General features: G+C 47.3%; 1 protein-coding gene across 1 annotated transcript in view; it reads left to right on the top strand.

The window, feature by feature from the left end:
- Window positions 1–27,274, top strand: part of FSCN1 (fascin actin-bundling protein 1) — a 35,725-nt gene extending 8,451 nt beyond the window's left edge. Inside the window, exons 2-5 of the mRNA XM_058157914.1 lie at window positions 21,214–21,370; window positions 22,232–22,353; window positions 22,900–23,067; window positions 24,182–27,274. Coding sequence (XP_058013897.1) covers window positions 21,214–21,370; window positions 22,232–22,353; window positions 22,900–23,067; window positions 24,182–24,384 — 650 coding nt within the window. The 3' untranslated portion in view covers window positions 24,385–27,274. The remainder of the gene's footprint in view (window positions 1–21,213; window positions 21,371–22,231; window positions 22,354–22,899; window positions 23,068–24,181) is intronic.
- The last annotated feature ends 374 nt before the right edge of the window (window positions 27,275–27,648 follow it).

The following is a 27,648-nucleotide window of genomic DNA, read 5'->3' as shown; positions in this document are numbered from 1 at the left end:
AGGGGGAGGGGGAAGAGAGGAGGTTGGGAGAACAAGGACAGGATTGTGTGGTTTAAGAGAGCCCAGTGGCTGAGGGGGGGGGATGGGGGGGTGGGGAAGAGGGAAAGAGGCTCCTGTTTCAATCCTTTGTCGCTCTGGGAAACCAGATGTGGGGTGCCATGGGGCGGCTGGTTGCGTTGGGCAGAGAGGCAGAAACCATTTCCAGTTGCCTTCCTGGGTGATGGGGAAATATTTTTTTTCTCCCCCCGCCCGCCCCCGCCCCCCCAGCACTGAGAAGGAGAGGAACCTGAGAATTTTCCAATCTTAAAAAAGAGAGAGAGGTTTGCTTTGCTTTGCTGGGGAGAAGAAGCATTTTTTGGAAAGGAAAGGAAAGGAAAGGAAAGGAAAGGAAAGGAAAGGAAAGGAAAGGAAAGGAAAGGAAGGAGAAAGAAAGAAAGAGAGAGAGAAAGAAAGAAAGAAAGGAAGGAAGGAAGGAAGGAAGGAAGGAAGGAAGGAAGGAAGGAAGGAAGGAACGGAAGAAGGAAGGAAGGAATGGAAGAAGGGAGGAAGGAAGGAAGGAAAGAAAAGAAGGAAGGAAGGAAGGAAAGAAGAAGGGAAGAGAAAGAAAAGATAGCTTTTGAGGTCTAAGGATTGCTCTCAGAAGATTTTCTGCCTTGCTTGGAGCCACCTGCATCTCTGTTAGCCACACCTTGAGGGCTTCTCCTGGGCTCGGTTGGGCTTTGTGGTGGGTGGAGGGGTTGCAGCAGGAGCTTTCTGACATGGGGCTCTTTCTCTGGAGGACAACAAGGGTGTGTTAAAGGAGAATTTAGAATGGAATAGACCTGGAAGGGACCTTGGAGGTCTTCTAGTCCAGCCCCCTGCTCAAGGAGAGCCTATACCATTTCAGACAAGGGACTGTCCAGTCTCTTCTTAAAAACCTCTCTTCTTAAAAACCTTAAAAACTGGAGTGCCGATTTCTGGTGGCAAGCTGTTCCACTGGTTAATTGTCCTCCCTGTTAGGAAGTTTCTCCTTAATTCCAGGCTTTGCTTCTCTCCTTGATTAGCTTCCATCCATTGTTTCCTGTCCTGCCTTCTGGTGCTTTGGAGAATAATTTGACCCCCTCTTCTTCGTGGCAGCCCCTCCAATACTGGAATACTTCTATTATGTCGCCCCAATTGATCATCAATTGTGTTGTAAATGTTGTACCTTGATGAACATATCTTTTCTTTTATGTACACTGAGAGCATATGCACCAAGACAAATTCCTTGTGTGTCCAATCACACTTGGCCAATAAAAATTCTATTCTATTCTAATTCTTCTTTTCTTTAGACTAGCCAAACCTAAAATCCTTGGCAACTGGAAGACCTGTGGACTTCAACTCCCAGAATTCCTCAGCCAGCATTTAAGGCCAATCGCAGTGTTCTGTGGTCACATGACCACCGTTTAGGATGTGGATTCCAACCAATGACACCCATAGGAATATACCGATTCCCTTAATGACTGCTGAGTTCATTTAATGACTGCCCCATTTGCTTAACAACAAATATCGGGTCCGGTCACGTGGGTGACCTCAACTTAAGACCATCATGACTTGCAGCAGAAATTCCCGGCTCCATTACAATCACATCTACCTATCCCATCTACCTAGCTAGCTCCATCACGGTTATATATCTCGATGAAGGTCATAAGTTGAGGACTGCCTACCTATAAGTTACAACACTGCCCTGGCAACAGCTTCACCCTGTTGATCTCCAAGAATCGGAAATCAGATTTCTTGCAGTCACCTGGGATGTCCAGAGATGACCGTCTTGGCCAAGGATTCTGGGAGCCGTAGTTCCGACACATCTGCAGGCGTGCAGCTGGGAAAGAATTAATCATCTTCTTGAATTTGTAGCATATTTTCTCGTAAGAGAGACCTCTCCTGGGCTGTCTTTCTCCAGTTGGAGAAAAGGATAATTTGCAGAAATGGCTGCTGGTTCCCTAGCTCACCACGTCCTGTAGTAATTATTGAGCAGCTCTTTGTAGTTGGATCCCTTTCCACCCACCCACCCACCCTCCTCCAAAAAATCCCAGGACCATAATTTTCATCCGGTTCTCCTTACGGAGAAGAAGATGGTTGTAGGTATTAAGAGTTGTGGTACGGTTTCTGGGGGTTGCAGATGGGAAATTTATTTCTCTCTCTGGCTGTAATCTCTTCCTTTTTCTCTGCCATAAAAGGGAAAAGCAAAAAAAAAAAAAAGTTAAGTTCCCAGTTTTAATTAGAGACAAATTAGAAGGCAGGGTTGGGCATTCTTAGCATCGCACAGTTGGAGTTGATTTTGTTAATTGTATGGTCCCCAAAAACCATCCCCGATAATTGAGTGAACCGAATTAATTCTAGGCTAAATCAAACCAGAGGTGGGTTTCAACAGGTTCTGACCAGTTCTGGAGAACAGGTAGCGGAAATTTTGACTAGTTCGGAGAACCGGTAGTAAAAATTCTGACTGGCCCCACCTCCATCTATTCTTTGTCTCCCGAGTCCCAGCTGATCGGGAGGAAATGGGGATTTTGCAGTGACCTTCCCCTGGAGTGGGGAGGGAATGGAGATTTTGCAATAAGCTTCCCCTGGAGTGGGAAGGGAATGGGGATTTTGCAATGACCTTCCCCTGGAGTGGGGAGGGAATGGGGATTTTGCAATAAGCTTCCCCTGGAGTGGGGAGGGAATGGGGATTTTGCAATAAGCTTCCCCTGGAGTGGGGAGGGAATGGGGATTTTGCAATAAGCTTCCCCTGGAGTGGGGAGGGAATGGGGATTTTGCAATAAACTTCCCCTGGAGTGGGAGGAATGGGGATTTTGCAATAAGCTTCCCCTGGAGTGGGGAGGGAATGGGGATTTTGCAATAAGCTTCCCCTGGAGTGGGGAGGGAATGGGGATTTTGCAATAACCTTCCCCTGGAGTGGGGAGGGAATGGGGATTTTACAGGATCCTTCCCCCGCCACACCCACCAAGCAACACCCACAGAACCAGTAGTAAAAAAATTTGAAACCCACCACTGAATCAAACCTGGGATTTGAAATAGACTATGGGCAGTGCTGGACATACGGCCTCAAGGGAGCCCCCAATTTTTTTTTTTTTTATTTACATTTATATCCCGCCCTTCTCCGAAGACTCAGGGCGGCTTACAGTGTGTAAGGCAATAGTCTTCATCCATTTGTATATTATATACAAAGTCAACTTATTGCCCCCCCCCAACAATCTGGGTCCTCATTTTACCTACCTTATAAAGGATGGAAGGCTGAGACAACCTTGGGCCTGGTGGGACTCGAACCTGCAGTAATTGCAGGCAGCTGTGTTCTAATGACAGGCTCCTTACCAGCCTGAGCTACCACGGCCCCATTTTGTCCCATTTTACGAGTTTTCTTACCACCCTGGTTAAGCGAATCCCTGCTGCCGTTAAGTGAGTAACAAGGTTGTTCAGCGAATCCGGTTCGACTTTGCTTGTCGGAAGGTCGCAAAAGGGGGAATCGCGGGACGTTGCAACCGTCATAAGTACACGCCAGTTGCCAAGCCTCTGAATTTGGATACCGCGACCCTGGGGATGCAGCAACGGTCGTAAGCGTGAAAAATGGTCCCTTTTTTTTTTTTGGGGTGCCGTTGTAACTTTGAACAGTCACTAAGTGAACTGCTGCATGTCGAGAACTACCTGTGCTGCCGTTAAGTGTGAAAAATGGGCATCGCTTTTTTCAGCGCTGTTGCAACTTCGAAGAGTCACTAAACAAATTGTTGTGCGAGTGGAGAACAACTCGTCTCTATGCCATCTGGGTAGAGGGCTGCAGGTTTAAAATTAAAAAATTGGGACAGGATAGATAGACCGAATTTTTTTATTGGCCAAGCATGAATTGGACACGAAAGGAATTTGTCTTTGGTGCAGACGCTCTCAGTGTACATAAAAAGACAAGATACCTTCATCAAGGTACAAGACTTAATGATAGTCATAGGGTACAAAGAAAGAAGGAGGGAGGGAGGGAGTGAAAGAGAGAGATGGAGAGAAAAAAAGAAAGAAAAGAAAAAGAAAGAAAGGGAGGGAGGGAAGGAGGAAGGAAGGAAGAAAGAAGGAAGGAAGGAAGGAAGGAAGGAAGGAAGGAAGGAAGGAAGGAAGGAAGGAAAAGTATGGAAAATTGTCAGCATTTTTTGGAGGGAAGGGGAGAGAGAGAGAAAGAGAGAGAGAAAGAAAGGAGGAAGGAAGGAAGGAAAGAAAGAACGAAAGAAAAAAAGAATAGAACAGAACAGAATAAAAAAATTTTATTGGCCAAGTGTGATTGGACACACAAGGAATTTGTCTTGATCCATACGCTCTCAATGTACATAAAAGAAAAGATACCTTCATCAAGAATCATAAGGTACAACGCTTAATGATACTCATAGGGTACAAATAAGCAATCAGGAAACAATCAATATCGATATAAATTGTAAGGATACAGGCAACAAAATTACAGTCGTAAGTGGAAGGCATGAGTGAGGTGGAGTCCTTTCCATCCATCCCCTTCTCCCTCCCTCCCCCGTCCCCCCAGGAAGTTTTCCCCTTGTCCTCCCCTCCCCTCCTTTTGTTCTGCGTGGTTGTCCATAATGGGGACAACATGGAATTTTTAACGTTTGAACGTGCATCCTCCTCTCAGCTGCGTTAAATTACTCCCGGGGTGGGGGTGGGGGGGTCTGGTTTCTTTTTGTGCAGAAGTGTGGAACAATGCAAAACTCATTTTCAGAACTTTGGGGTCTGGGTGGGAATGGCTCTCAGGCCTCTTCAGTGGAGTTTTTAATTCGGCCCAGGGTCGGGGAGGGGTAACCATGTGGAAGAACAGGTCAAAAAGACCCCTCACCCACGGCTCGTACATGATGCACGTTCTGCGCTCCAGCAAATGCACAAAAAAAAATGGTGCAGGGCTTGTCAATGGGTGGTCAAGAGGTCTTTGTTGCCCCCACCCTCCCAAACAGGATTGCTGCGTTGCTATCCTTGCCTCTCCTAATTAGTAATTGGGGTGGAGGGAGGGTTTGGCAGATGGCCAAGGTCTGTGGAGCATCAGCCCCTCATTATGAGTAAGCCCCCCTCCCCTTTAACTGGGACTCAAATGAGAGAGCAGGAGAGAAAGCCTTTTAAAACAGATTCTTGGGCAGCTCCGACGGGGTAGAGAGGAGGGTCGACAGGGTAGAGAGGAGGATCGGTGGCTCTTTTCGCCCTCCGAAGAAATCTTTCTCCAATTTGCCAGGCCTGGTTCATGCGCTGAGGCTAACCTTAAGCAGCTGATGGTCATTCAGGAATGGGGGTGGGGGGGGAAGGCCACCAGGGGGTCGGGTTCTATGGGGCAAAGGGGTCCTTTGAATGGAGAGTTTTCCCTCCTTGAAGGCTGTTGCATTATGCAGAGGGGAGAGAATATTTGAAGCTCAGGGTGGAACTGTGGGGTCCTTGCATCCTGGACATAAACTGTTTCAACTCCTACCCTCAAAACGATGCTATAGAGCACTGCACACCAGAACAACTAGACACAAGAACAGTTTTTTCCCGAAGGCCATCACTCTGCTAAACAAATAATTCCCTCAACACTGTCAGACTATTTACTGAATCTGCACTACTATTAATCTTCTCATAGTTCCCATCGCCAATCTCTTTCCACTTATGACTGTATGACTATAACTTGTTGCTGGCAATCCTTATGATTTATATTGATATATTGACCATCAATTGTGCTGTAAATGTTGTACCTTGATGAACGTATCTTTTCTTTTATGTACACTGAGAGCATATGCACCAAGACAAATTCCTTGTGTGTCCAATCACACTTGGCCAATAAAAAATTCTATTCTATTCTATTCTATTCTATTGGGGGTTTCCTTGCAGATGTTTCATGACCCAGCTAGGTAAAATCATCAGTGCTCTAGGAGGAAGAAAGGTTTGAGGAGGAAGAGGAGTGGACTGTGAGGTTCTTGGTACTCTCTGAGCTTGGTGGTTTTCTTGCAGATGTTTTGTGACCCAACTACCTAATGTCATTAATAATCTTCCTTCCTTCCTTCCTTCCTTCCTTCCTTCCTTCCTTCCTTCCTTCCTCTTGGTGCTCTCTGAGCTTGGGTGGCTTTCTTGCAGATGTTTGTTTCATCACCCAACTAGGAAACATCATCAGCGCTATCAAGTTTTAATAACCGAAACACCTGCAAGAAAACCAGCAAGCTCAGAGACCACCAGGCACCTCCTTCCCCAAAGCGGGGAATTGCTTTAGCCTCCTTTGGAGGATCATCAGCCAGACAATTTTTCCATCCAACCCAAGGAAATTGCCGCTTCCTTGTCAATGCCCAGTTGCAGCCTTGGGAATAACGATCCCGGTTTGCAAAGCTAGGTTGCGTCAAGAACGGAGAAGGAGACGGGATGCGTTGGAGGAAGAGGCATTGTGGTCCTTGTTGTTTTCAAACTTGGGGGGGGAGGGAGTTTGCACGCTTGCCCTTTGCCGAACACCCACGTTTTTTGTCAAGAGGTGCGTTAGCTCCAGCTCGGTTCGTTCACTGGCAGTCCACCCACCCTGAGATTCTGGAGGACGGGAGGCGAGAGAAACCTCCCCCCACAACGTGAAAACAAGAAAGAGGAAACTGGGAGGAATCGCCCAAAACCAAGAATTGAAAATTGAAAATGTCCTTTACAAACACGTTTGGAAACGATGAATCCCTGCCAAAAAACATATGCTCACAATTTTTTTTAATTTGCATTTATATCCCGCCCTTCTCCGAAGACTTAAGGCGGCTTACACTATGTTAAGCAATAGTCTTCATCCATTTGTATATTATATACAAAGTCAACTTATTGCCCCCCCAACAATCTGGGTCCTCATTTTACCTACCTTATAAAGGATGGAAGGCTGAGTCAACCTTCTTCCCTCCCTCTCTCTTGCAAACCGCTAGTGAAGGTAAGTAAATACCACCCCTGGCCAGGTGGTCTCTCCACGTCTTCTTGGACTATTTGGCTTTGTCAGTTTTTTTGATGGTGTCCAGCCACCATGTTTCTCTGACAGCCTGGTTTTTCCTTTTACCGCTAACTCTTCCAAAGATAATGGCTTTCTCCAGTGAATTCTCTACCCGCTCCCCTACATAACCTGGCCATTAGAAGTGAGATGCAATTTTGTGTTTTTTTGCCTTCCAGTGCCATGTCTGGTGTTACCTGCGCCAATGCTTGCTTGTTAGTTACCTTTGCTGTCCATGGAATATACATAATCTTTGTTTTGCCAAAATCTACCTGTAGATTTGGGCTACAACTTTCCTTGCCTCTGGACAGAAGGTCCCATTGCTATTTCTTTCTTTAAGGCGACCTATAAATCACTTAGCTCTTTCCTTTCGGTTCTCTCTTCTGCCTCTCGTTATTGCAAACCAATGACTTTTTTTAAAAAAACCTATTTTTGCCATTTTTTCCAATTGACGTGATGCAGAGTTGCATTGATCCATGGTTAAGAATCCTTAGGATGTTGTCCTCTCAGATTGATGTCGATTGGATTGTGCAGAAATGAATTCTACCGGCAAAGCATTCCTGGCTGAGAATTGAACCCGTATTCTTGCAGCCGAGTGTTGTGACCTAGGCAGTGGTGGAATTCGAGTAATTTAACAACCGGTTCTCTGCCCTAATGATTTCTTCCAACAGCCAGTTCACCAAACTGCTCAGAAAGTTAACAACCGGTTCTCCCGAAATGGTGCGAACTGGCTGAATCCCACCACTGGACCTAGGCCCCAGTAGTTATTACCAGAGACAATCAGTCCTAAACAAACATATTTTATTAGAACAGCTGAGAATTACTTCTTTCCCAGCTTAGTCCAAATTAATTCCTAAACAAATCCTTCAGAACAAGTCCTTCGGCCGTATCACAAACCTTTGTCTTCTTTGGCACCCTGCCAAAGGCTTTTCTTGGCAAAGCCCCACAAAGTTCAGAAACAAGAGATGCTGACTAGAAACCAATGTAGCAACGTTGCTTTCCTACAAAGAGCCCAAGAGCCATTGCTGCTCTTTTAAGCCTTATGGGAGGGGCCAATCATCTCCAGGCCTTACTCACAAGTCATCCTTTTTGCTTTAGCTGCTCTTGCCTGCTGGCAGCTCTTTGCATGCATGCACTGGGAACAGGCTCCTCCTGTTCCTCTGCCTCTCTGCTGTCTGCCTCTGGAGGCTCCGGAGACCGTGCATCGCTCCCAGATGGCCCTGGCCCCATCTCTGCCTCCGACGCAGAGCCCTCATCCAGGCCTTCCCCTCACTCCAGGACTGACCCGTTGTCCTCCCCATCCTCCTCACTGTCCGACTCCCCTGCCAGCTCCACAGGCTACTGGCGGACCACAACACTGGAGTCTTTGGCACTCTCTGAGCATGGTTGTTTTCTTGCAAACGTTTCATTACCCAACTAGGTAACTTCATCAGTGCCAGAAGGGAGGGGATTTTGTGGAGAAGAGGAGGAGGAGGAGGAGGATTATTGCGGGGTTCTTGGCGCTCTCTGAGCTTGGTTGTTTTCTTGCAGATGTTTCATTATCCTAACTCGGTGACATCATCAGTGTTCTCCAGCACTAGTTTGGGTAATGAAATGCCTGCAGGCAAACAACAACCAAGCAGGGGTCTCCAACCTTGGCAACTTTTAAGTCTTGTGGACTTCAACCCCCAGAATTCCTCAGCCAGCAAAGAGCTGCCGAAGTCCACAGTTCTTAAAGTTGCCAAGGTTGGCGAAGGGAGAAGAGGTTTGAAGCACAATAGGCTGCAATGATTTGGATCAAGAAATCCCTCCTTAAAAATCCGTTCCCATCCCTGGGGATCAAGGAGCATCTGTTTTGGTTAGCCTAGACAGAGACCAATGTGGAAGCTCCTGCTTTGCCCTTTAATTGACGCCTAGGGAAGGAAGGGCAGAGCTGGAAACCCACCCTTTCTAAAAACAAAAAAATAATGATAATAATGATGATGAGCAGAGCCGGTTGGAAGTCCCCACCTTTGCATCTGGGCTGTTCCCACAGCCTCCCCCACTCTCTAGGTCTCGGACAGCAACAGGTGGGCCACTTGGCCCTGGACCGCAGTCGGGTTAATTTCTTTGCTCAGCCATGAACCTGGGAAAAAGCCTGATGAATGGACTTATTATCCGCCGGAGTGTGCAGCTGGCCGGAGTTGGCACCGGTAGCCGCGTTGGCTCTCCGGAGGCTCCGAAAGAGTGAACCCAGTTGGCACGGCAAGCTTTAAAAGATGGCAAGAGGGCAGAGGCAGAATTCGCCTCCTAGTCTCTGCCCGAGATTTCAGCTTTGCGACAATTTTGCACGATTATAAGCCTAAGGTTGAAAATCGGGCACGTCGGACGTTACATCTTTTCTATCTTGCTCTATTTCAGAGGTCTTCAAATCTGGCCGCTTTAAGACTTGTGGGCTTCAACTCCCAGAATTCTCCAGCCAGCTATGCTCTATGTCAGAGGTCTTCAAATTTGAAGTCCACAAGTCTTAAAGCGGCCAAATTTGAAGACCTCTGCTCTATGGAGTAGAAAGTTGATCTCGGACAGAAAGCCATTCGAAGAGACTAGAAGCATTTGAAATGCGGATTTACAGAAAGCTGTTACATATAAGCTGGGGTGACAAAATCAGAAATGAGGAGGGGATAAACCCCCTGGGTAAAGCAAAGGGAAATCATCAAAACCATAAAAAAAGCAAAAGTTAGAATATTTTGGACATGTGCTGCGTCATCCTTTGATAATATACAAATGGATGAAGACTATTGCTTAACACAGTGTAAGCCGCCCTGAGTCTTCAGAGAAGGGCGGGATATAAATTCAAATAAATAAATAAAAATCCTTCACTTAACCCTTCAAGGAAAGATTGAAGGCAAAGGAGGTCCAGGCAGAAGAAGAACATCATGGCTCAGGGGTGGGCTTCAAAAATTTTAGCAAGGGGTTATCTGCCCGGTTGCTGGGTGGGCGTGGCCTAGTCAGCCTCCTGCACCATGGCAGGAAGGGCGTTTTTGGCCACCCCGGGCTCTGGAGGCTTTCCTTGAGCCTCCGGGAGGGCGAAAACAGCCTCCCCAGGATCCGGAGGCCCTCTGGAGGCTGGAAATGGGCCTGTTTCTAGCCTTCCCGAACTTCCGGTAGGCCCGTTTTTTGCCTTCCCCAAGCCTCTGCGCACACCCTGCACTTACCTGCATCCAAAATGGGACGCATGGGGATTCCTGGGAGGGGCGGGGCAGGGTGGGCGGGGCCAGCCAGGCATGGGATTTGGGAGGTTCTCCAAACTGCACAGAATCTTAGCTAGAGGTTCTCTTGAACCCCCAGCAGCTCACCCCAGTCATGGCTTCCAAACCTAAAGGACCGGTTTGGACAAAACTCGGCAGCACTTTCGTGCAGCTGTTGATAAAAATAGGATCGCCAACACGATCGCCGACGTCCGACGATGACGGCTACGGCACACGAAGAAAAAGAATTATTATTTATTTTCTCCTGGCCAGGAGAGGGGCATGAAATAGCATCTCCGCAGGACTTGGAAAGGGTGATCTTCTGCTTCCTTCCTTCCACCTGCCAGATGTGACTCGCACACCCTTGGGGGTTGTGTTGCTTTGCTGCTTTGATGGGAAGGCAGTTCTCTTGGGGCCATTTTTTGCAAATTGGGGTAATGAGGAAGAGAGGGAGGAGGGACACCTGCAGGCATAAGCCAGGATGTGCTGAATAAGCAGTCCTTGGTGTTTTTGTGTGTGTGTGTGTGTGTGTGAAGGGGTTGCTGGGTCTTCTTAGTCAAGAGAGCAGGAATGATGAGAGATTAAAAAGTCAAACACCCTATATCTTAAAATGTCTTGCTTTGAAAGGGGAGCTTTAAATTCTTTCCTGATGCCTTAATTGGTGGATGCAAGGACTTTTTAACGAGGGGAGATGCTTGACAATTTCTGGCCTAGTTTACAGAGGGAAGGTCAATTCAGGAACCTATTTGTTGGCGGGGGGGGGATATTGTGCAAAGAAGAAGAGTTTGGAGCATGCAACCTCATTCGGGGAACTGTCTCCTAAAGCCGAGTGCACAGCTAAGAAAACAGCGTGCGGCTCTCCAAGGCGAGGCAAGTATCCAATTTTAATCCCAAATTTCAATGAATGACATTGCAAATCCCATTGTTGCTTTCCTCTCTGTTGAAGATTTCCCAGTCCCCTATAAAACAATTTTGGTGATGCTGGAGGCCGCGTCCAAAATTTGGGGACCAATCACGTGGACCAGAAACGTAGACCTTAAATTGAACCTTTTAAGCAGTGGTGGGATTCAGTTCGCACCACTACGGGAGAACCGTCTGTTGACTTTCTGAGCAGTTTGGCGAACTGGTTGTTGGAAGAAATCATTAGGGCAGAGAACCGGTTGGTTAAATTATTTGAAGCCCACCGCTGCTTTTAAGGCTATTTCACTGCCTTTCCCCCGACAGAATGTTTCTGTTGTCTTTTCGCACCCTCCCTAAGGGGTAGTAATGTACCTTGAGGCAGTGGTGGGATTCAAGTAATTTAACAACCGGTTCTCTGCTCTAATAATTTTTTCCAACAACCAGTTTGCAGACTGCTCAGTAAGTTAACAACCGGTTCTCCCGAAGTGGTGCAAACTGGCTGAATCCCACCACTGCCTTGAGGCCATCTTGATCTAAAGCAGAATTCTGCCTCCGGCATAAATAATATCAATACTGCAGTTCTCTGGAAGGCCTTTGCTTGGCTTCCCCTGACCCCCAAGGTAAGCCCCGTGGGTTGAACTGAGAGAGGAGGGCAGAGCTGTTCTACTGCTTCCTCTGGGACTGTGTGTGCAGAGCTGCCAGTCGGTGCTGTTCAGCTGCACCGGTTTGCTGCAGCCTCCTGTCCAAGCAGAGCCAAAGAAATCTCATTGTGTTTTTATGTAAGGATTCAAACAACCCCTGCAGCTTGGCACACGTGCCCTCGTCCCCAGGGTTGTTGCGGTCAGAAGTTGCTGCCTTTTCTTCCCCAAGATTTATCCCCAATCTTTATTCTGGCCTTTGCAGGGAAAAGGGAAGGCTTGGGGAGGGCCAGGGCCAAGGTTAGGGCTCCTCTGAAGTTCTCATTTCCGTGTTGTTGTTGCGTGTTGTCACAAGTTTCTCTGGCTTCAAAGCTGAAGATGGGCAAAATTACGAGCTGCCATCAGCTCCGGGCTCCCGTTCTTGCCTTCCTCGACGTCGTCGAGCTGAAAGGTTAGCTTGAAGAATTGTGGGCCGGATGGAAAGAATTGTGGGCTGGATGAAAAGACGTGGGCGTGACCATCTCTGGATTTCATAAAGGGGACAATTGAAGAATCGTAACACAATAACCAAGTTGGAAGGGACCTTGGAGGTCTTCTAATCCAACCCTCTGCTTAAGCAGGATGTACTGTATACCAGTGATGGCAAGCGCCAGCAAGCTGATCTTTGGATTTCCGGGGCTCCTGCACATGCGAAGATCAGCTGGCTGGCGTGCATGTGCATGCCGGAAACCAAAAGAGCAGCTGGCAACAGCGTGTTTGCCCACAGAAAGGGCTGTGCATACCACCTCTGGCACATGTGCCATAGGTTCGCCATCATGGATATAAACCATTTTAGACAGATGGTTATCTCAAAAACCTCCTGTGTTGGAGCATCCAGAACTTCAGGAGGCAAGTCCTTCCACTGATTAATTGTTCTAACTGTCAGGAAGTTTCTCCTTAGTTCTAGGTTGTTTCTCTCCTTGGTTAGTTTCCATCCATTGCTTCTTGTTCTGCCTTGGAGAATAGATTAACCCCTTCTTCTTTGTGGCAGGCCCTCAAATATTGGAAGACTACTGTCGTGTCTCCCCTAGTCCTCCTTTTCATCAAGCTAAGACATACCCAATTCCTGCAACCGTTCGTTGTATGTTTTAGCCTCCAATCCCCTGATCGTCTTTTGTTGCTCTTCTCTGGACTCACTCATAGATTTTAAGCAATTTTAAGGTTCCTTTCTCGGCAAATCCAGCTTGCTCATGTTTCCAGCTGCATCCCCCCAACTCTTCTTGCCTGCAAAAATCTAGGATGAGTCAAGGTTTCCCCTGCGGCCTCCACCCCCTCTCCCCACCCCAGCCCTCTCCCCATCTCCCTCCTTAATTGCCACACTGGGAAATCATCTGACTTCGGAGCCTTTGTCTGACCTTCAGGAGGCTAGTCATTAAACGTCTGCCTGCCTGCCTTGGGATCTGCCAATGGTGCTTTTTGGGGTTCAATCTGAACAGAGCTAGCTCTCTCTTTCCCTTCACACCCCACCCTGATAAAAAAAATAATACCCACTTCTGACTTTGCAAAGAAATTGAGAAAAGGGGCTGCAGCACCCAAGAATTGCCGTAGAGCAGGTCTACCCAACCTTGGCAAATATGAAGAGTTGTGGACTTCCACTCCCAGGAATTCGCCAGCCAACAAAGGGTTTTTTTAAGTCCTTAAAATTTTTATTTTAAAAAAGGGTTTTTTAAGGACTTAAAACCATAAAACCCCTTTAAAACCAAGCTTTTGAAGGGTTTTTTTTAAAAGGTTTTAAAACTCCGAAACCTTACTACCTCTTTAAAACCAAGCTTGGAATTGAAGGCGGGAATTTCACTCTTGCGTGGTTGTAGCGCAAAGCCACAAGCATATCGCAAATGCAGGCGTGAGTGGGGTTACGGGCAGTGGTGAAATCTGAACCGGTTTACTACCGGTTCGCTGGCTGCGCGTGTACGCTGTGCGAGTATGCGCAGTACGCACCACACACCAAACGCGAGGTGCGTGCGCGCAGTGCTCGCCAAAAGGAGGCATGGGGTAAGTAGAACAGCACACGGGGGGTATGATCGGCTGTGGTGCACAATCTTTTTTTTTTACTTTTAAAAGCATTTTTTTTAACAAGCTATTCGGCCGAAGAGGTTGTAAAAAAAAAACGCTTTTAAAAGTAAAAAAAAAAAGGCTCTGACGATCAGGCAGCTCAGCTGTGATTGTCGGAGCCTTTTTTTAATCTTTTAAAAGCATTATTTTTTACAACCTCTTCGGGCAAAGAGGTTGTAAAAAAAAGGCCCTGACGATCAGGCAGCTCAGCTGTGATTGTCGGAGCCTTTTTTTAATCTTTTAAAAGCATTATTTTTTACAACCTCTTCGGGCAAAGAGGTTGTAAAAAAAATGCTTTTAGAAGTAAAAAAAAAAAAGGCTCTGACGATCTCATGGCTCAGCTAGGCTTGGGTGGGGTGGGGGCAGGGATGTTTGCTACCGGTTCTCTGAACCAGCCGCCGCCATCGCTACCAGATCAGCCGATCCGGTCCGAACTGGGAGCATTTCACCCCTGGTTACGGGGCTCCAGACAGCTAAATCTCAATCCAGGGACTGGTTTGTAGAAGGGTTTTTTTATTTTTATTTTTGTGGGGGTGCCTGGAGGGCTGAGATGCCTGGGCAACACTCTGGCAGTTGGAAGGCGTGCGTAGTTGACAAACACACTCAGCCTTTAGCTAAATCCAGCTGCCGCTGAATAAATAGAGTGGGTTTAAGTCCCTGTCATTCTGTTCCATGATGCTGCGCGCATTCTCCGTGTATGCCGTTTCCATAGAAATAGATGTAGCTGGTTCTTTGGCCATAATTCAGAATTTTCTGCTCTAATAGTAGTAGCCCTGCTTCGCCAGTGCCAAGGGTGTGTGTCCACTACTGGGCTATACAATAGCAAGAGCACTTAGACTAATATGCGGCTACACAGTGCTTTTTCAGCCCTCTCTAAGCGGTTTACAGAATCAGGCTGTTGCCCCCAACAATCTGGGTCCTCATTTTACCCACCTTGGAAGGATGAAAGCTTGAGTCAACCTTGAGTCAGTCAGGATTGAACTCCTGGCAGTGGGCAGAGTCAGCCTGCAACACTGGGAGAAGAAAGAAAGGAGGGAGAAAGAAAGGAAAGGAAGGAAAGAAGCAATAGATTTATATACCACTTCAGTCCTTTGCAGTCCTCTCTAAGCTGTTTCCAGAGTCAGCCTTTTGCCCCCAACAATCTGGGTCCTCATTTTACCCACCTCAGAAGGATAGAAGGCTGAGTCAACCTTGAGCCGGTCAGGATTGAACTCATCGCAGTGGGCAGAGATAACCAACAACACTGCATTGTAACAAGTGCACCACTATGGCTTGCTTGCTTGCTCCCTCCCTTCCTCCCTCCCAATAGCAGACTTAAATACCGCTTTACAGTGCTTTACTGCCCTCTCTAAGCTGTTTCCAGAGTCAGCCTCTTGCCCCCAACAATCTGGGTCCTCATTTTACCCACCTCGGAAGGATGGAAGGCCAAGTCGACCTTGAGCCTAGTGGGATTTGAACTGCCAAACTGCAGTCAGCCGGCAGTCAGCAGGACTAGCCTGCAGTACTGCACTCTAAGCACTGCGCCACCCGTGGCTCCATAATGACTTACAATCATTGGTTTAGTGACGGTTCGAACATAACGACAGCACTGAAAAAAGGGACAGGCAACTGGTCCTCATGTTTATGGCCATCCCAGTGTCCCCCTAGTCACTCGAGGCTTTGCCATTTGCAATATTTGAGGGGCTGCCCCAGAGAGGAGGAAGGGGGTCAAGCTATTTTCCAAAGCACCCGAAGGCCAGACAAGGAATCATGGATGGAAACTGACCAAGGAGAGATTCTACCTGGAAATAAGGAGAAATTTTCTGACAGTGGGAACAATCAACCGATGGAACTGAAGTTGCCTTCAGAATTTGTGGGAGCTTCATCACTGGAGGCTTTCAAGAAGAGACTGGATTGCCATCTGTCAGAAATGGTGTAGGGTCTGCTTGGGTGTGGGGGGGGGGTTGGACTAGATGACCTACAAGGTCCCTTCAACTCTGCTGATCTGAATCTTATCTCTGACGATCAAAGGCCTAGAGACTAAAACATACAATGAATGGTTGCAGGAACTGGGCCTGGCTAGTCTAGTGAAGGGAAGGACCAGAGGAGACAGGATAGCATCTTCCAATACTTGAGGGGCTGCCACAGAGAGGAGGGGGTCAGGCTATTCTCCAAAGCACCTGAAGGCAGTCAAGGAATAATGGATGGAAACTGACCAAGGAGAGATTCAACCTGGAAATAAGGAGAAATTTTCTGACAGTGAGAGCAAACAATCAATGGAACAGAAGTTGCCTTCGGAAGTTGTGGGAGCTTCATCCCTGGAAGCTTTCAAGAAGAGACTGGACTGCCATCTGCCGGAAATGGTGTAGGGTCTTCTGCTTGGACTAGATGACCTCCAAGGTCCCTTCCATCTCTGTTGTTGTTGTTAATTCTTCTATTCTAATTCTGAGGGATGGTTCAAAACTGGTTTTATAACAGAACAACAAGACTTGGAAGGGACTCTGGAGGTTTCTCCTCCAACCTTCTTCCATTCTGGACAAAGGGTTGTACCAATTTCTTGAAAAGCTCCCAACGATGGAGCGACCACAACTTCTGGAGGCAAGCTGCACGGATGGATCGTTCTCACAGTTAGAATAGAATAGAATAGAATAGAATTTTTATTGGCCAAGTGTGATTGGACACACAAGGAATTTGTCTTGGTGCATATGCTCTCAGTGTACATAAAAGAAAAGATGCCTTCATCAAGGTACAACATTTACAACACAATTGATGGTCAATATATCAATATAAATCATAAGGATTGCCAGCAACAAGTTATAGTCATACAGTCATAAATGGAAAGAGATTGGTGATGGGAACGATGAAACGATTAATAGTAGTGCAGATTCAGTACATAGTCTGACAGTGTTGAGGGAATTATTTGTTTAGCAGAGTGATGGCCTTCGGGAAAAAACTGTTCTTGTGTCTAGTTGTTCTGTTGTGCAGTGCTCTATAGCGTCGTTTTGAGGGTAGGAGTTGAAACAGTTTATGTCCAGGATGCGAGGGGTCTGCAAATATTTTCACGGCCCTCTTCTTGATTCGTGCAGTATACAGGTCCTCAATGGAAGGCAGGTTGGTAGCAATTATTTTTTCTGCAGTTCTTAGGAATTTTCTCCTGAGTTCCAACTTTGTTTAAAAGTGACTTATGACCAGTTTTTCACTCTTACGGCCGTTGCAGCATCCCATAAAGGTCACGTGATCAAAAATGGATGGGCCTACGAGGTCCCTTCTCAACTCTTGTATCTAATCTGACCAACTCACATTTACGACGGTTGCAGAATCCCAGGGTCAGCCTTCCCAGGCAACGTCCAAGAAGCAAAACCCCAAAAAAAGAATCATAAAAATCAGGCGTGACTTGCTTAATAACCGCTTTGCTTAGCGATGGGAATTCTGATCCTTGATTTGCATGCTCGCAAATCGAGGACACCCCGCAGAAGTGAGCTTTCTGGTCTGTTTCTTTTTTCTTTTTTTTTTGCTTGGGTAGCAGAATGAATGGGTCAATTTTCCACTTCACTCCCTCCCTCCCTCACCCTGGCCATCCGCTGAGTTTCCTTCCTTGCTCTAATTTTGCACGTCAGACATTTTATGGAGTCAATGCATTTTCACTGCCGGTAAGATAGGTTTATTTTTGTAAGAAAGAAAAGGCTAATTTCCTGTCCGCGCTTAAGAGCAAATGGACGGGAAGGCAACCGACAGAAGAGCCTCCGAGAAACTCTTAAAACTCTTTTTGAAAAAGTATTCAGAAGACGAACCTCTGAAACAGCCAGTGAAGAATTGGCTAGTTAGATTCTGATACAGATTAACAGAGCTGGAAGGGACCTTGCAGGTCATCTAGTCCGACCCCACCCCCAGGCAGGAGACCCTACATCATTTCTGACAGATGGCAGTCCAGTCTCTTCTTGAAAGCTTCCAGGGATGAAGCTCCCACAATGTCTAGCAGACAGGTGTTCGACCTTGGCAAGTTGAAGACCTGTGGATACCTAGAATTCTGGGAGTTGAAGTCCACAGGTCTTAAAAATAGCCAAAAGAGTTGGACAACCCTGTTCTAGGCTGTGTCCACACATACACACCTTTTACTGTGTGCTGTAGGGGGGTTAAGATGGTTGTATTTTGGACCAGGAACACTCTGCTGAAGTCCACTGTGAACCATGGAGCTCGTTGACCATTGAAGACCAAGCCAACCTTCTAACCCAACGTACTTCAAAGGGATGACATTGGAAGAGGAAAGGCCAGTTTGTCTCCAGCATTGGAGGAACCTTCAGACTGCGATCAATCCGAAGAAAATGGAATTCCATGTGCTTCCAAAGAGAATAGAGATAACTGGAGCCTGGCCATTGGTGCCTCAAGCAAGATCTGGGGGTTGTGTTGTTCTAGAGTCCATGTGGTGCTTGGGTTTCCTTTGTTAATGGTGCGTAATCACTGGAGGCTCGGAAGAGAACAGACTAACGGAAGGGACCTTGGAGGTCTTCTAGTCCAACCCCATGCTTAGGCAGGAAACCCTACACCACTTCAGACATCTTCTTAAACTCCCAGTGTTGGAGCATTCACAATTTCTGGAGGCAAGTTGTTCCACTGATTAATTGTTCTAACTGTCAGGAAATTTCTCCTTAGTTCTAGGTTGCTTCTTTCCTTGATCAGTTTCCACCCATTGCTTCTTGTCCTGCCTTCAGGTGCTTTGGAAAATAGCTTGACTCCCTCTTCTTTGGGGCAGCCCCTGAAATATTGGAAGACTGCTATCATGTCAACCAGGAGTGGGTTCTACTTATCTTTAGTACTGGTTCGCAACGGGAGCACACATGCGCACATGCGCAGAAGCCCCTTGATGACGTCGGGGCAGGTTGGCGGAGCCTCCCGCCAGTTTTACTATAGAACCGGACAGAACCAGGAGCAACTCACCACTGATGTCACCCCTAGTCCTTCTTTTCATCGGACTAGACATACCCAGTTCCTGCAACTGTTCTTTATATGTTTGAGCCTCCAGTCCCCTAATCATCTTGGTTGCTCTTCTCTGCACTCTTTCTAGAGTCTCCACATCTTTTTTATATCGTGGTGACCAAAACTGGATGCAGGATTCCAAGTGTGGCCTCACCAAGGCCTTATAAAGTGGTATTAACACTTCACTCCTTGGTTGCCCTCCTGGGGAATGTCTGGATGCCATCTTGCTGCTGTTCCAGCTCTTCTCCGTGGGGTTAGCTGAGAAGCGTGGGGGGCAACTGCAGGCCTTTTCTTTCTTTCTTTGTCTCCATGGGGTTCCTGCCATCTTGTCATCGTCTCTTTAGCTGGCTGTCTCTGCTGCTGGAGGGTTTTGTGGGGCGGGAGGGGGGGGCGTTGTTCTCATTGGAGCAGAGACAGAAATGCTGAGGATGCAAATTCTGAACTCTGAGGAATTTCCAAGAGCGGGACTTGCCAAGCATGTGAGCAGTTGGTGTTGGTCTGGTTGAATTTTGAGGAAGCAGCAGCAGCAACTGCCAACGAAGCGGGTTTTTTTTTCCCCTCTTAGATTTCTCCCGGGGGGGGGGGCTGAGCAGGGTCTTTGACAGGGGTGTCCAACTGTGGCAACTTTTAAGGCTTGGGGACTTCAACTCTCAGAATTCCCCAACCAGCTATGTTTGTTTTTTTTCAATCCCATCATCCGATGTCCTCTTCTACAGTGTCGAGTCTGCATTGGTTTAAAGCAGCATTTCTCAGCTTTGTAAGATACGTGGACTTTTTGACTTATTATGTATTTATTTATGTATTTATTATATTTCTATACCGCCCTTCTCCCGAAGGACTCAGGGCGGTTCACAGCCAGTAAAAGACAAAATACATATAATACAAATTAAAAACTATATAAAAAACTGATTCGATAATGGCCTAAAAATTTTAAATACAATTAAAACCCCGTTTTTAAAACCCCTAATTAAAAACCCTAGATTAAAACTATGTTCAAGCTAGTCCTGCACGTCGAAACAACAGCGTCTTCAGCTCGCGGCGAAAGGTCCGGAGGTCGGGGAATTGACGAAGCCCTGGAGGCAGCTCGTTCCAGAGGGCGGGAGCCCCCACAGAGAAGGCCCTCCCCCTGGAGGTCGCCAGCCAACATTGTTTGGCTGACGGTATCCGGAGGAGGCCCTCTCTGTGAGAGCGCAGTGGTCGGTGTGAGGCTACTGGTGGCAGTAGTCGGTCCCGTAAATATCCCGGTCCTAAGCCATGGAGTGCTTTGAAGGTGATAACAAGCACCTTGAATTGGACCAGGAAGATCACTGGGAGCCAGTGCAGCCCGCGCAGGAGAGGTGTCACACGGGAGCCACGAGGTGTTCCCTCTCACCCGCGCAGCCGCATTCTGGACCAGTTGAAGCCTCCGGGTACCCTTCAAGGGGAGCCCTATGTAGAGAGCGTTGCAGTAGTCCAGGCGGGATGTAACAAGGGCATGAGTGACTGTGCATAAGGAAACCCGATCCAGAAAGGGGCGCAACTGGCGTATCAGGCGAACCTGATAAAAAGCTCCCCTGGCGACGGCCGTCATATGTTCTTCTAAACTTCCAGAATTTGGTGTTTGTTAGATGTGTTTGAGAGGAGTCTAAACCAGGGTGTCCCAACTGTGGCAACATTTAGACTTAGGGGCTTTAACTCCCAGAATTTCCCAGCTATCCATGGTAACTTTTAAGACTTATGGACTTTTAACTCCCAGAATGTTGTGGCCCGCCGCAGTCAGCAGAGCTGGCAGCAGACAGTGAGGAGATTGGGGAGGAAGATGGGTCAGTCCTGGGGCCTGGGGAAAGATCGGATGAGGGCTCTGTGTCAGAGGCAGAGAGGGAGATAGACAGCAGTGAGGCAGAGGAACAGCTGGAGCCCGTTCCCAGTGTGTACATGCGCAGAGCTGCCAGAAGACAAGAACAACTCAGAAAGCAGGGTCGACTTGGGAGTAAAGCCACACCTTGGAGGTGATTGACCCCTCCCATAGGAAAACAAAAGAGGAGTGAACGGGGTGTGTGTGTGCTTTTACCGGAAACAATTCGTTCGTTCAGTGACTCTGAGAGACTCTGTGCCAAGTTTTGCCTTGTACTGCATTTGGAAACTAGTTACGTGGCAGCTTGCCAAGCAAGATAAGGTCTGTGTTGATAAATATTCCTTTGAAGAACTGTTTGGACAGGCCTTGCTGACTGTGAATAAAAGGAATTCAGGTTTTGACGGGACCTAGACTCGGCTTCCTGCTTTTTAAGGGTGCCTAGGTCAGAACACAGAATTCCCCAGCCATCCATGGTAACTTTAAGACTTATGGTCTTTAACTCCCAGAATTCCCCGGCCTTGCTAAGCGAGGACTACCTGTATAGACAGATAAGACTTTGGATACCTATCTAGGGGTGGGCCTACAAGGGCCGGCCTTGACTCCTTTCGCCATCCGTGTCTCTTCTTCTAGGGATCGATCTCTCAGCCAACCAGGATGAAGAGGGTGACCAAGAAACCTTCCAGATGGAAGTCAACAAAGAGACCAAGAAATGCACCTTCAGGACTTGTACTGGGAAATACTGGACTCTGACCTCCAACGGTGGAGTGCAATCCACTGCCTCGACTAAGTGAGTTCCCGTTACCCCAAGATTTGCTAAGAAATGTGCGAGAATGGGATACGAGTTTGCTTTGCACTAAGCCAGGGGTGAAATGTTACCAGTTCAAGACCCGTTCTCCTGAACCAGTAGCAAAAAATACTACCAGTTCAGTCGAACCGGTATTTCCGACGATTAGCAGGGAGACGATCAGCTGTGATGTGCGATTTATATTAGCTGGAATCATCAGATTTCCTGCTTTCTAGCTAATCTAAATCACGTGGCACAGCGGATTCCCCTCCCCTCGCTGTTCTACTTCATTTAATTTCCAAAATACAGAAACGCTGCCTGCTCCCAAGAGAGAATAATTCGAATACCGTGAACTTAAACAGCACTTGTGCAAAAACAAAAAATAAAATAGCATCCGAGTCCAAAACAGCTCATTGACTGTTTCTGAATTTGATGTCCAACAGCGTCAAACTCCAAACGCATCCAGAATGCCTATACAATCTTGTTTCAAATTCGAAATGTTTTGTGTACGTCTTCAGTGTTGGGCCACAAATATTTATTTGCTCAGTGCTTAAGAAAATAAATAAATCTGGGGAAAAAATGACCGTGGGTTGGAAAAGACTCAACTCGTTGGCCATTAAGCTTGTAGAGATGGGTGACTCGTGCTCTCCAGAGGCCGTAGCGGAAGAAAACTCATTTTTTCAGAAGCGCGTGGAGAAATTGGGAGAAAGCTACCACCATCAATCCTCAAGGGGGGTCCAAACCATTCTTGGTTGCATTGTCCTCTTGACAAAGGGTGGGGAATATTGGTCTTCTTCTGGTCCTCTCCATCTCCCTGATGCTACAGCAGGAAAGGTCCTTCTCAATCTTCCTTTGCTCCAGCAGGAATGCCAACTGTTACTTTGACATTGAGTGGTGTGACCGGCGTATCACTCTGAAAGCTGCCAACGGCAAATACGTCACTGCCAAGAAGAACGGGCAACTTGCTGCTACGGTCGAAACAGCCAGTAAGTGCTTTTTTTGACTCAGCCTATCAGGAGTCTTAGTTTAGTTTTAGTTTTATTTAGATTTTAGAAGTAGCTAAGAAGCTGAGCTTGTCAATCGAAAAGTCAGCAGTTTGAATCCCTAGTGCTGTGTAACAGGGTGAGCTCCTGTTCCTTGTCCCAGCTTCTGCCAACCTAGCAGTTCGAAAGCAGGTAAAAAATGCAAGTAGAAAAATAGGGGCCACCTTTGGTGGGAAGGGAACAGCGTTCTGTGCGCCTTTGGCGTTAAGTCATGCTGGCCACATGACCACGGAGACGTCTTCGGACAGCGCTGGCTCTTCGGCTTTGAAACGGGGATGAGCACCACCCGCTAGAGTTGGGAACGACTGGGACATATGTGCAAGGGGAACCTTTACCTTATCAGGAGAAGCCAGAGATGTGTCATGGTGGGAGCATCTGCTGCTTAAAGTGGCCATCCTGAGTTGGGGTGATTGGAACTATCCTGGATGGTGAGAAGCAAGTTGGTTTTCTGGTAAACGGTGTCTCGTTCCTTCCGTTCTCCGATGGTAGGTGAGACAGAGCAGTTCCTCATGAAGCTGATTAACCGGCCCATCATTGTTTTCCGTGGAGAACATGGCTTCATCGGCTGTCGGAAGATGACGGGCACCTTAGATTGCAATCGATCTTCTTACGATATCTTTCAGCTGGAGTTTAACGATGGTGCCTACAATATCAAAGGTAAGGGCTCCACCTGGCCACGAGGCAGACTCTCCTTAGGACAGGAGTCAGCAACCTGCAGCTCTGGAGCTGCATGTGGCTCTTTCATACCTCTGCTGCGAGTCCCTGTCGCCGGTTGGCTCCACAATTGATAGGGCTTTCGGTTAGGACAGGTAGAGGAAAAAGAATGCCGCTCTAGGGGGAAACTCTATGGTGGGAGAACCAGACTTCTGCTCGGCTCCAGAATTGAACGGGGGGCTCCCAGTTTGTGGCTCTTTGAGTATTTAAGGTTGCCTACCCCTGCCTTAGGGCATCAGTGAGACTTCCCCCAACCAGTTGCCATACTGAAGTCTGTTGTCAACTCCCAGAATTCTTAGCCACACACTGGTTGGAAGGATTATGGACACCGAAGTCAAGAGAAGGCGGGTAATGTCTTCCACATCCCGTCCTGGAGGAGTTGAGATTTGAAAGTAGGAAGTTCGTGACGCTCAAATAGTTTGGGAAAGAGTCTCTTGGAGACCGTAGGAGAAGATCAGGCAGGACTGGGGGCGGAGTTAAGCAAGCCATCAGCCTAGAATTCTTACATTGCCACGAATGATCCAAGTCCAAACCTCTCTTGAATTCCCTTGACCCTTATTTGGTGCCAATTTTGTTGAACTTTAGTTGACTAGGTCCTTGTGTATAAGTGTTCTGACCCAGCTCCCCAAACACGAAAAACCCTCTGAAATGAACTCAAACCCTGCCTTTTATCCCCAGAGCTAGGGTGGGGCTTTGCTAGCAAAGTTGGCTCTCCCATCCCAAGGACTGGCCCATGGATTTCCACTGCTCTCCTCTCCCTTCTGTTGACTCTCCATCTGAGGGCTGACTGACGGCCCAGGCTCCGCCTCTGTCTCTATCTCTGATAGCTCCATTCCCTCTTCCCCCTCGGATCTCCCAGGTTGCCTCGATGTGAACCCTGATTCCCACGCTGCCGCCTCCTCGTGTGATTCGGCTGCGGGAGGGGTCGGGCGGCTGGACAGGCCACAACAGTAGGCTTGATACATACAAATGATCCTTTGTGCCTGACATCTCGTGGCCATGCTGGAGGTGCCTCCATGAATCCGCTCACCTTCCCTCTTCCTCTTCCCCTTTTCAGATTCCACTGGGAAATACTGGATGGTGGGAAACGAGGCGTCCATCACCAGCAGCAGCGATTCTCCCGTGGATTTCTTCTTCGAGTTCTGCGACTTTAACAAGGTGGCCATCAAAGTCAACAACAAATACCTGAAGGGCGACCACGCTGGGGTCCTCAAAGCCTCTGCCGACGCCATTGAGCCCTCCACCCTCTGGGAGTATTAAACGCACTTTAGTCTCCTTCCCTTCACTCTACGCTTCCTCTCTTCCCCCACTTCCTTTTTTTTTTTTTTTTCAGTTGCCAGAAATTCCTGCAGGAATTTCCTTTCGGTATGTTCTGGTGTGTCTTTCTCAAAAGAGAGGGATTCTATCTTTCAGACCGGCCTGCTGCCTTTGGTCTGCCATGTTGTTGTTGTTGTTGTTGTTTTAAGTTGGTTTCCCCACCCCCGCCCTTTGTTATATGAGTTCATTTAAAACTGGAAGGAAAAAAAAAAGTGTTTTGTCTGCAGAAAATGTCCTGCTCTCATCTTACGGAATTTTTGTAGGAAGGGGAGGGAGGGGAGGAAGAAGGGAAAAATTGGGTAGGGGATGAACGAATCTCTCCTTTGGCCTCTGCTGAATTGAAATCGATTCAATTCTGGAACTGAAAAGGAATCTTATTTCTCAATCATTGGAATCGGAAAACGTGGCCCACCCTCCCCCTCCCCATCTGTGAGGTCTCCTCCTGAGAAGGAGCCGGGTCTTCAGGAAGAGCCAGCATTGAGCTCAGCAAGGGCCCACTTTGGAAAACCTTGGAGGGTTTTGTGTCTTCAAGGACTCCGCCCTCTATCCCAGTGTTAGGTGGGCATCCGTAATCCTTGTTCCAACTGGGCCTTTCCAGTTCGAGTTGGGACATCTTCTGGTAGTAGGACCGAAGAGTTCTCGTTCTTGGCTTTTTAAGTTGCTCGTCCCCCATTCTCTGGCGAAGATAAAGAAGAAGTAGCTGAGGATAGTTCCATGGGATGAGAGAAGGAGGGGCAGGGGAAAGAGTCAGGATGTGAAACTAAGGTGAGCTACCGAAGCAGGACAGAAGGTCCGTTTTTACGCTCACTGACCAAACAAGCTGCTTTTTCTGAATGGAATTGTAACTGCACCCCTCCGTGGGTTCATCTCATCCTCAAAGAGCCAAGCGAATTCCTTGTTTCTTCCACCCTTGTATACCCTTAAAAATCATCTCTAAAATATCTCCCCGATACATACCGAGAAGCCATTGATGTTGCCTTATGATTCCTTTCCCTTTCTCCCCGGAAGGTCCAACCGTTACTGAATTTCCCTTTTTTTCCTCTTTTATTACCTTCTCATCATTTGGGGGCGTCTCTTAGCATTTCGTTAGAGCAGGCCAGGACTACCTTGAAGCCGTTGCTTACGGATTGGATGCATCAGATAAAAAGGCGTTGAGTTGCACGTTAATATGTCCGTGTGTCTTTTCCTTCCCCTGCCTTTTGCTTTGGCTGGGGAGAACCATCTCGACATCTCCTTGTTTCTCTTCACCCGTTCATCCATGATGGAGGGCCGCCAGCGGCTGATAACAACTGACTTGGAGAGAGGTCTCCAGTTGAACAGGAACTTAAGTCATGACACAGATCAGTCCGCAGGAGACCTGTGGCTCTCCCTTGGTTTTTTCCTCCTAAGTATTTCCCACTTTGTAGATTTGGGAGGGTGGGGAGAAAGATATGGAAGACGAGATGGAGGGGAAGGTTAGAAGAGAAGGAGGTCAAGCAGAGGTGAAGCCATGGGGGAATCCTCCATCGCCAATTGTCTGTGTTCCTTAAACTAGCATCATTTGCACAATACATCTCCCACTACATCGTTCTACCTGTTGACCTGAACTGGAATTTGTCGTCTTTCTCATCTCGCCGCCCCTTCCCTCAAAATTGTAAACTGTTTTTTGAGTCAACGTAGCCATTTCTGGGCTTCTGCATCTCAGAAGCTTCCCAAAAATCTCATCTCATCTTTTCTCTCGATAAGCTAGGTGAGGGCATCTCCTTAAGATGGTACCCAAGCATCATCTCGTGACCCACCGGGCCCGCTTCTGTGATCCCACACTTTGCCTCGCAGAACCCCAAAACGTGGAAAGTTGAACAGGAATGGTCTTCTCTTGACTCTTTAGATCAGCCTGCCCTCCGAGCCAACCTAACTTAGCCCCTCTGCTAGGTTCGCTGTTCGGCACGGACAACTTCAATCTTTGCCACATGTTGCTTAACGCTTTGGGAGTTTCAAGAGAGTCTTCTGCGCACGCACATTTTGCGTGGGTTTATTTGATTATTTTTTGGTTGTTGTCCGATGTGATGCCTTCTTGGGGTTTTAATCTCTGTTTCCTCTTAGGCCAAGTAGACCCCAGATTTACCCTGAAGTCTGCGGGGGACTTCGCTTGAAATGGTGCTCTCTCTTTCTATGAAAAATCCATGAAAATTTGTAAGATCCAGATATGTATTTCCTAAACGCGTTCACCTTGCAGGGAGCCGGGGTTGGCCAAATTTGCAAAGGGGTTGGTGGGTTTTTGATGAACCGAGGGAGGGGAAAAAAAAAAAGCAAGGACACATCCTAAGCCTTAAAAACGCATCCAACCCTCTGCCATCCATAAGGTGACTTCAATAGGAATTGGTGCTCTTTAATTTTATAGCAATGGATAATATTTGCCTTATGCGTAAAAAGAGGGTTTGAGCTGGAGTTTGCCTGGGAATCTTAACTGGACTGCGCTGAAGTTCTGGAAACTGTAAAAACAAAAACAAAAAAAACACCTTAGCTTGTGAAAGAATTTGGGGAGCAGAGATGGCTACCCAGTTGGCCTCCGGAGTTTGTCCTGTGTCTCTTGCCCACCTTGGTGGGACTTGGATCATGTACACCTCACTGCCTTTTCCACCCCTGTAACAGTTTTTAAGTCAAGAATCCTTGCCTTCTATTTCCTTGACTATTGTGGCTATGAAAAGCATCTCATATCCTGATATGTTTAGTTAATTTTTCCCCCCTCTCTTTTCAAAACCACTTTTTGTAAGTGCCATTTGTATAAGAAGCATCAAATGGAGAAGAGAATTGACAAAATAATAAATAAAAAAACCTGCATACAGATATAAAACGAACGGCTGCGTGTTTGGTTATTTTAGAGGCTACTTTTTGGTTCCTTTGGGAAATCTGAGCCGGGGATTTTTATTAACTCCTCTCTTAGTGTTCTCTTAAACGACTGATCCCCACAGAAGGTAGCTGAGCAAGTACACAAAACACAAAGGACGTGATTTGCAGGACCCAAAAGAGGGGAGTTTATGCCGTGCATTTCTTAGAGGTAATTATCTGGCCCTTTTGCCTAGCAAAGGCAAATCGATTAATTTGTAGACAATTCACCCGCAAATATTCATTTGTGGAAGGCAACAGCCTCTTTCTACAATTATAAGCCACAGCAGTGTTGGTGGGTTAACACCAAGCGATAAACAATATCCCAATCAAAATTTGGTG

Source organism: Ahaetulla prasina, chromosome 14 (assembly GCF_028640845.1).
Source record: "Ahaetulla prasina isolate Xishuangbanna chromosome 14, ASM2864084v1, whole genome shotgun sequence".
Classification (NCBI taxonomy): Eukaryota; Metazoa; Chordata; class Lepidosauria; order Squamata; family Colubridae; genus Ahaetulla; species Ahaetulla prasina.
Note: the sequence above shows the minus strand (reverse complement) of the source record. Positions and strands in the feature narration are given on the sequence as shown.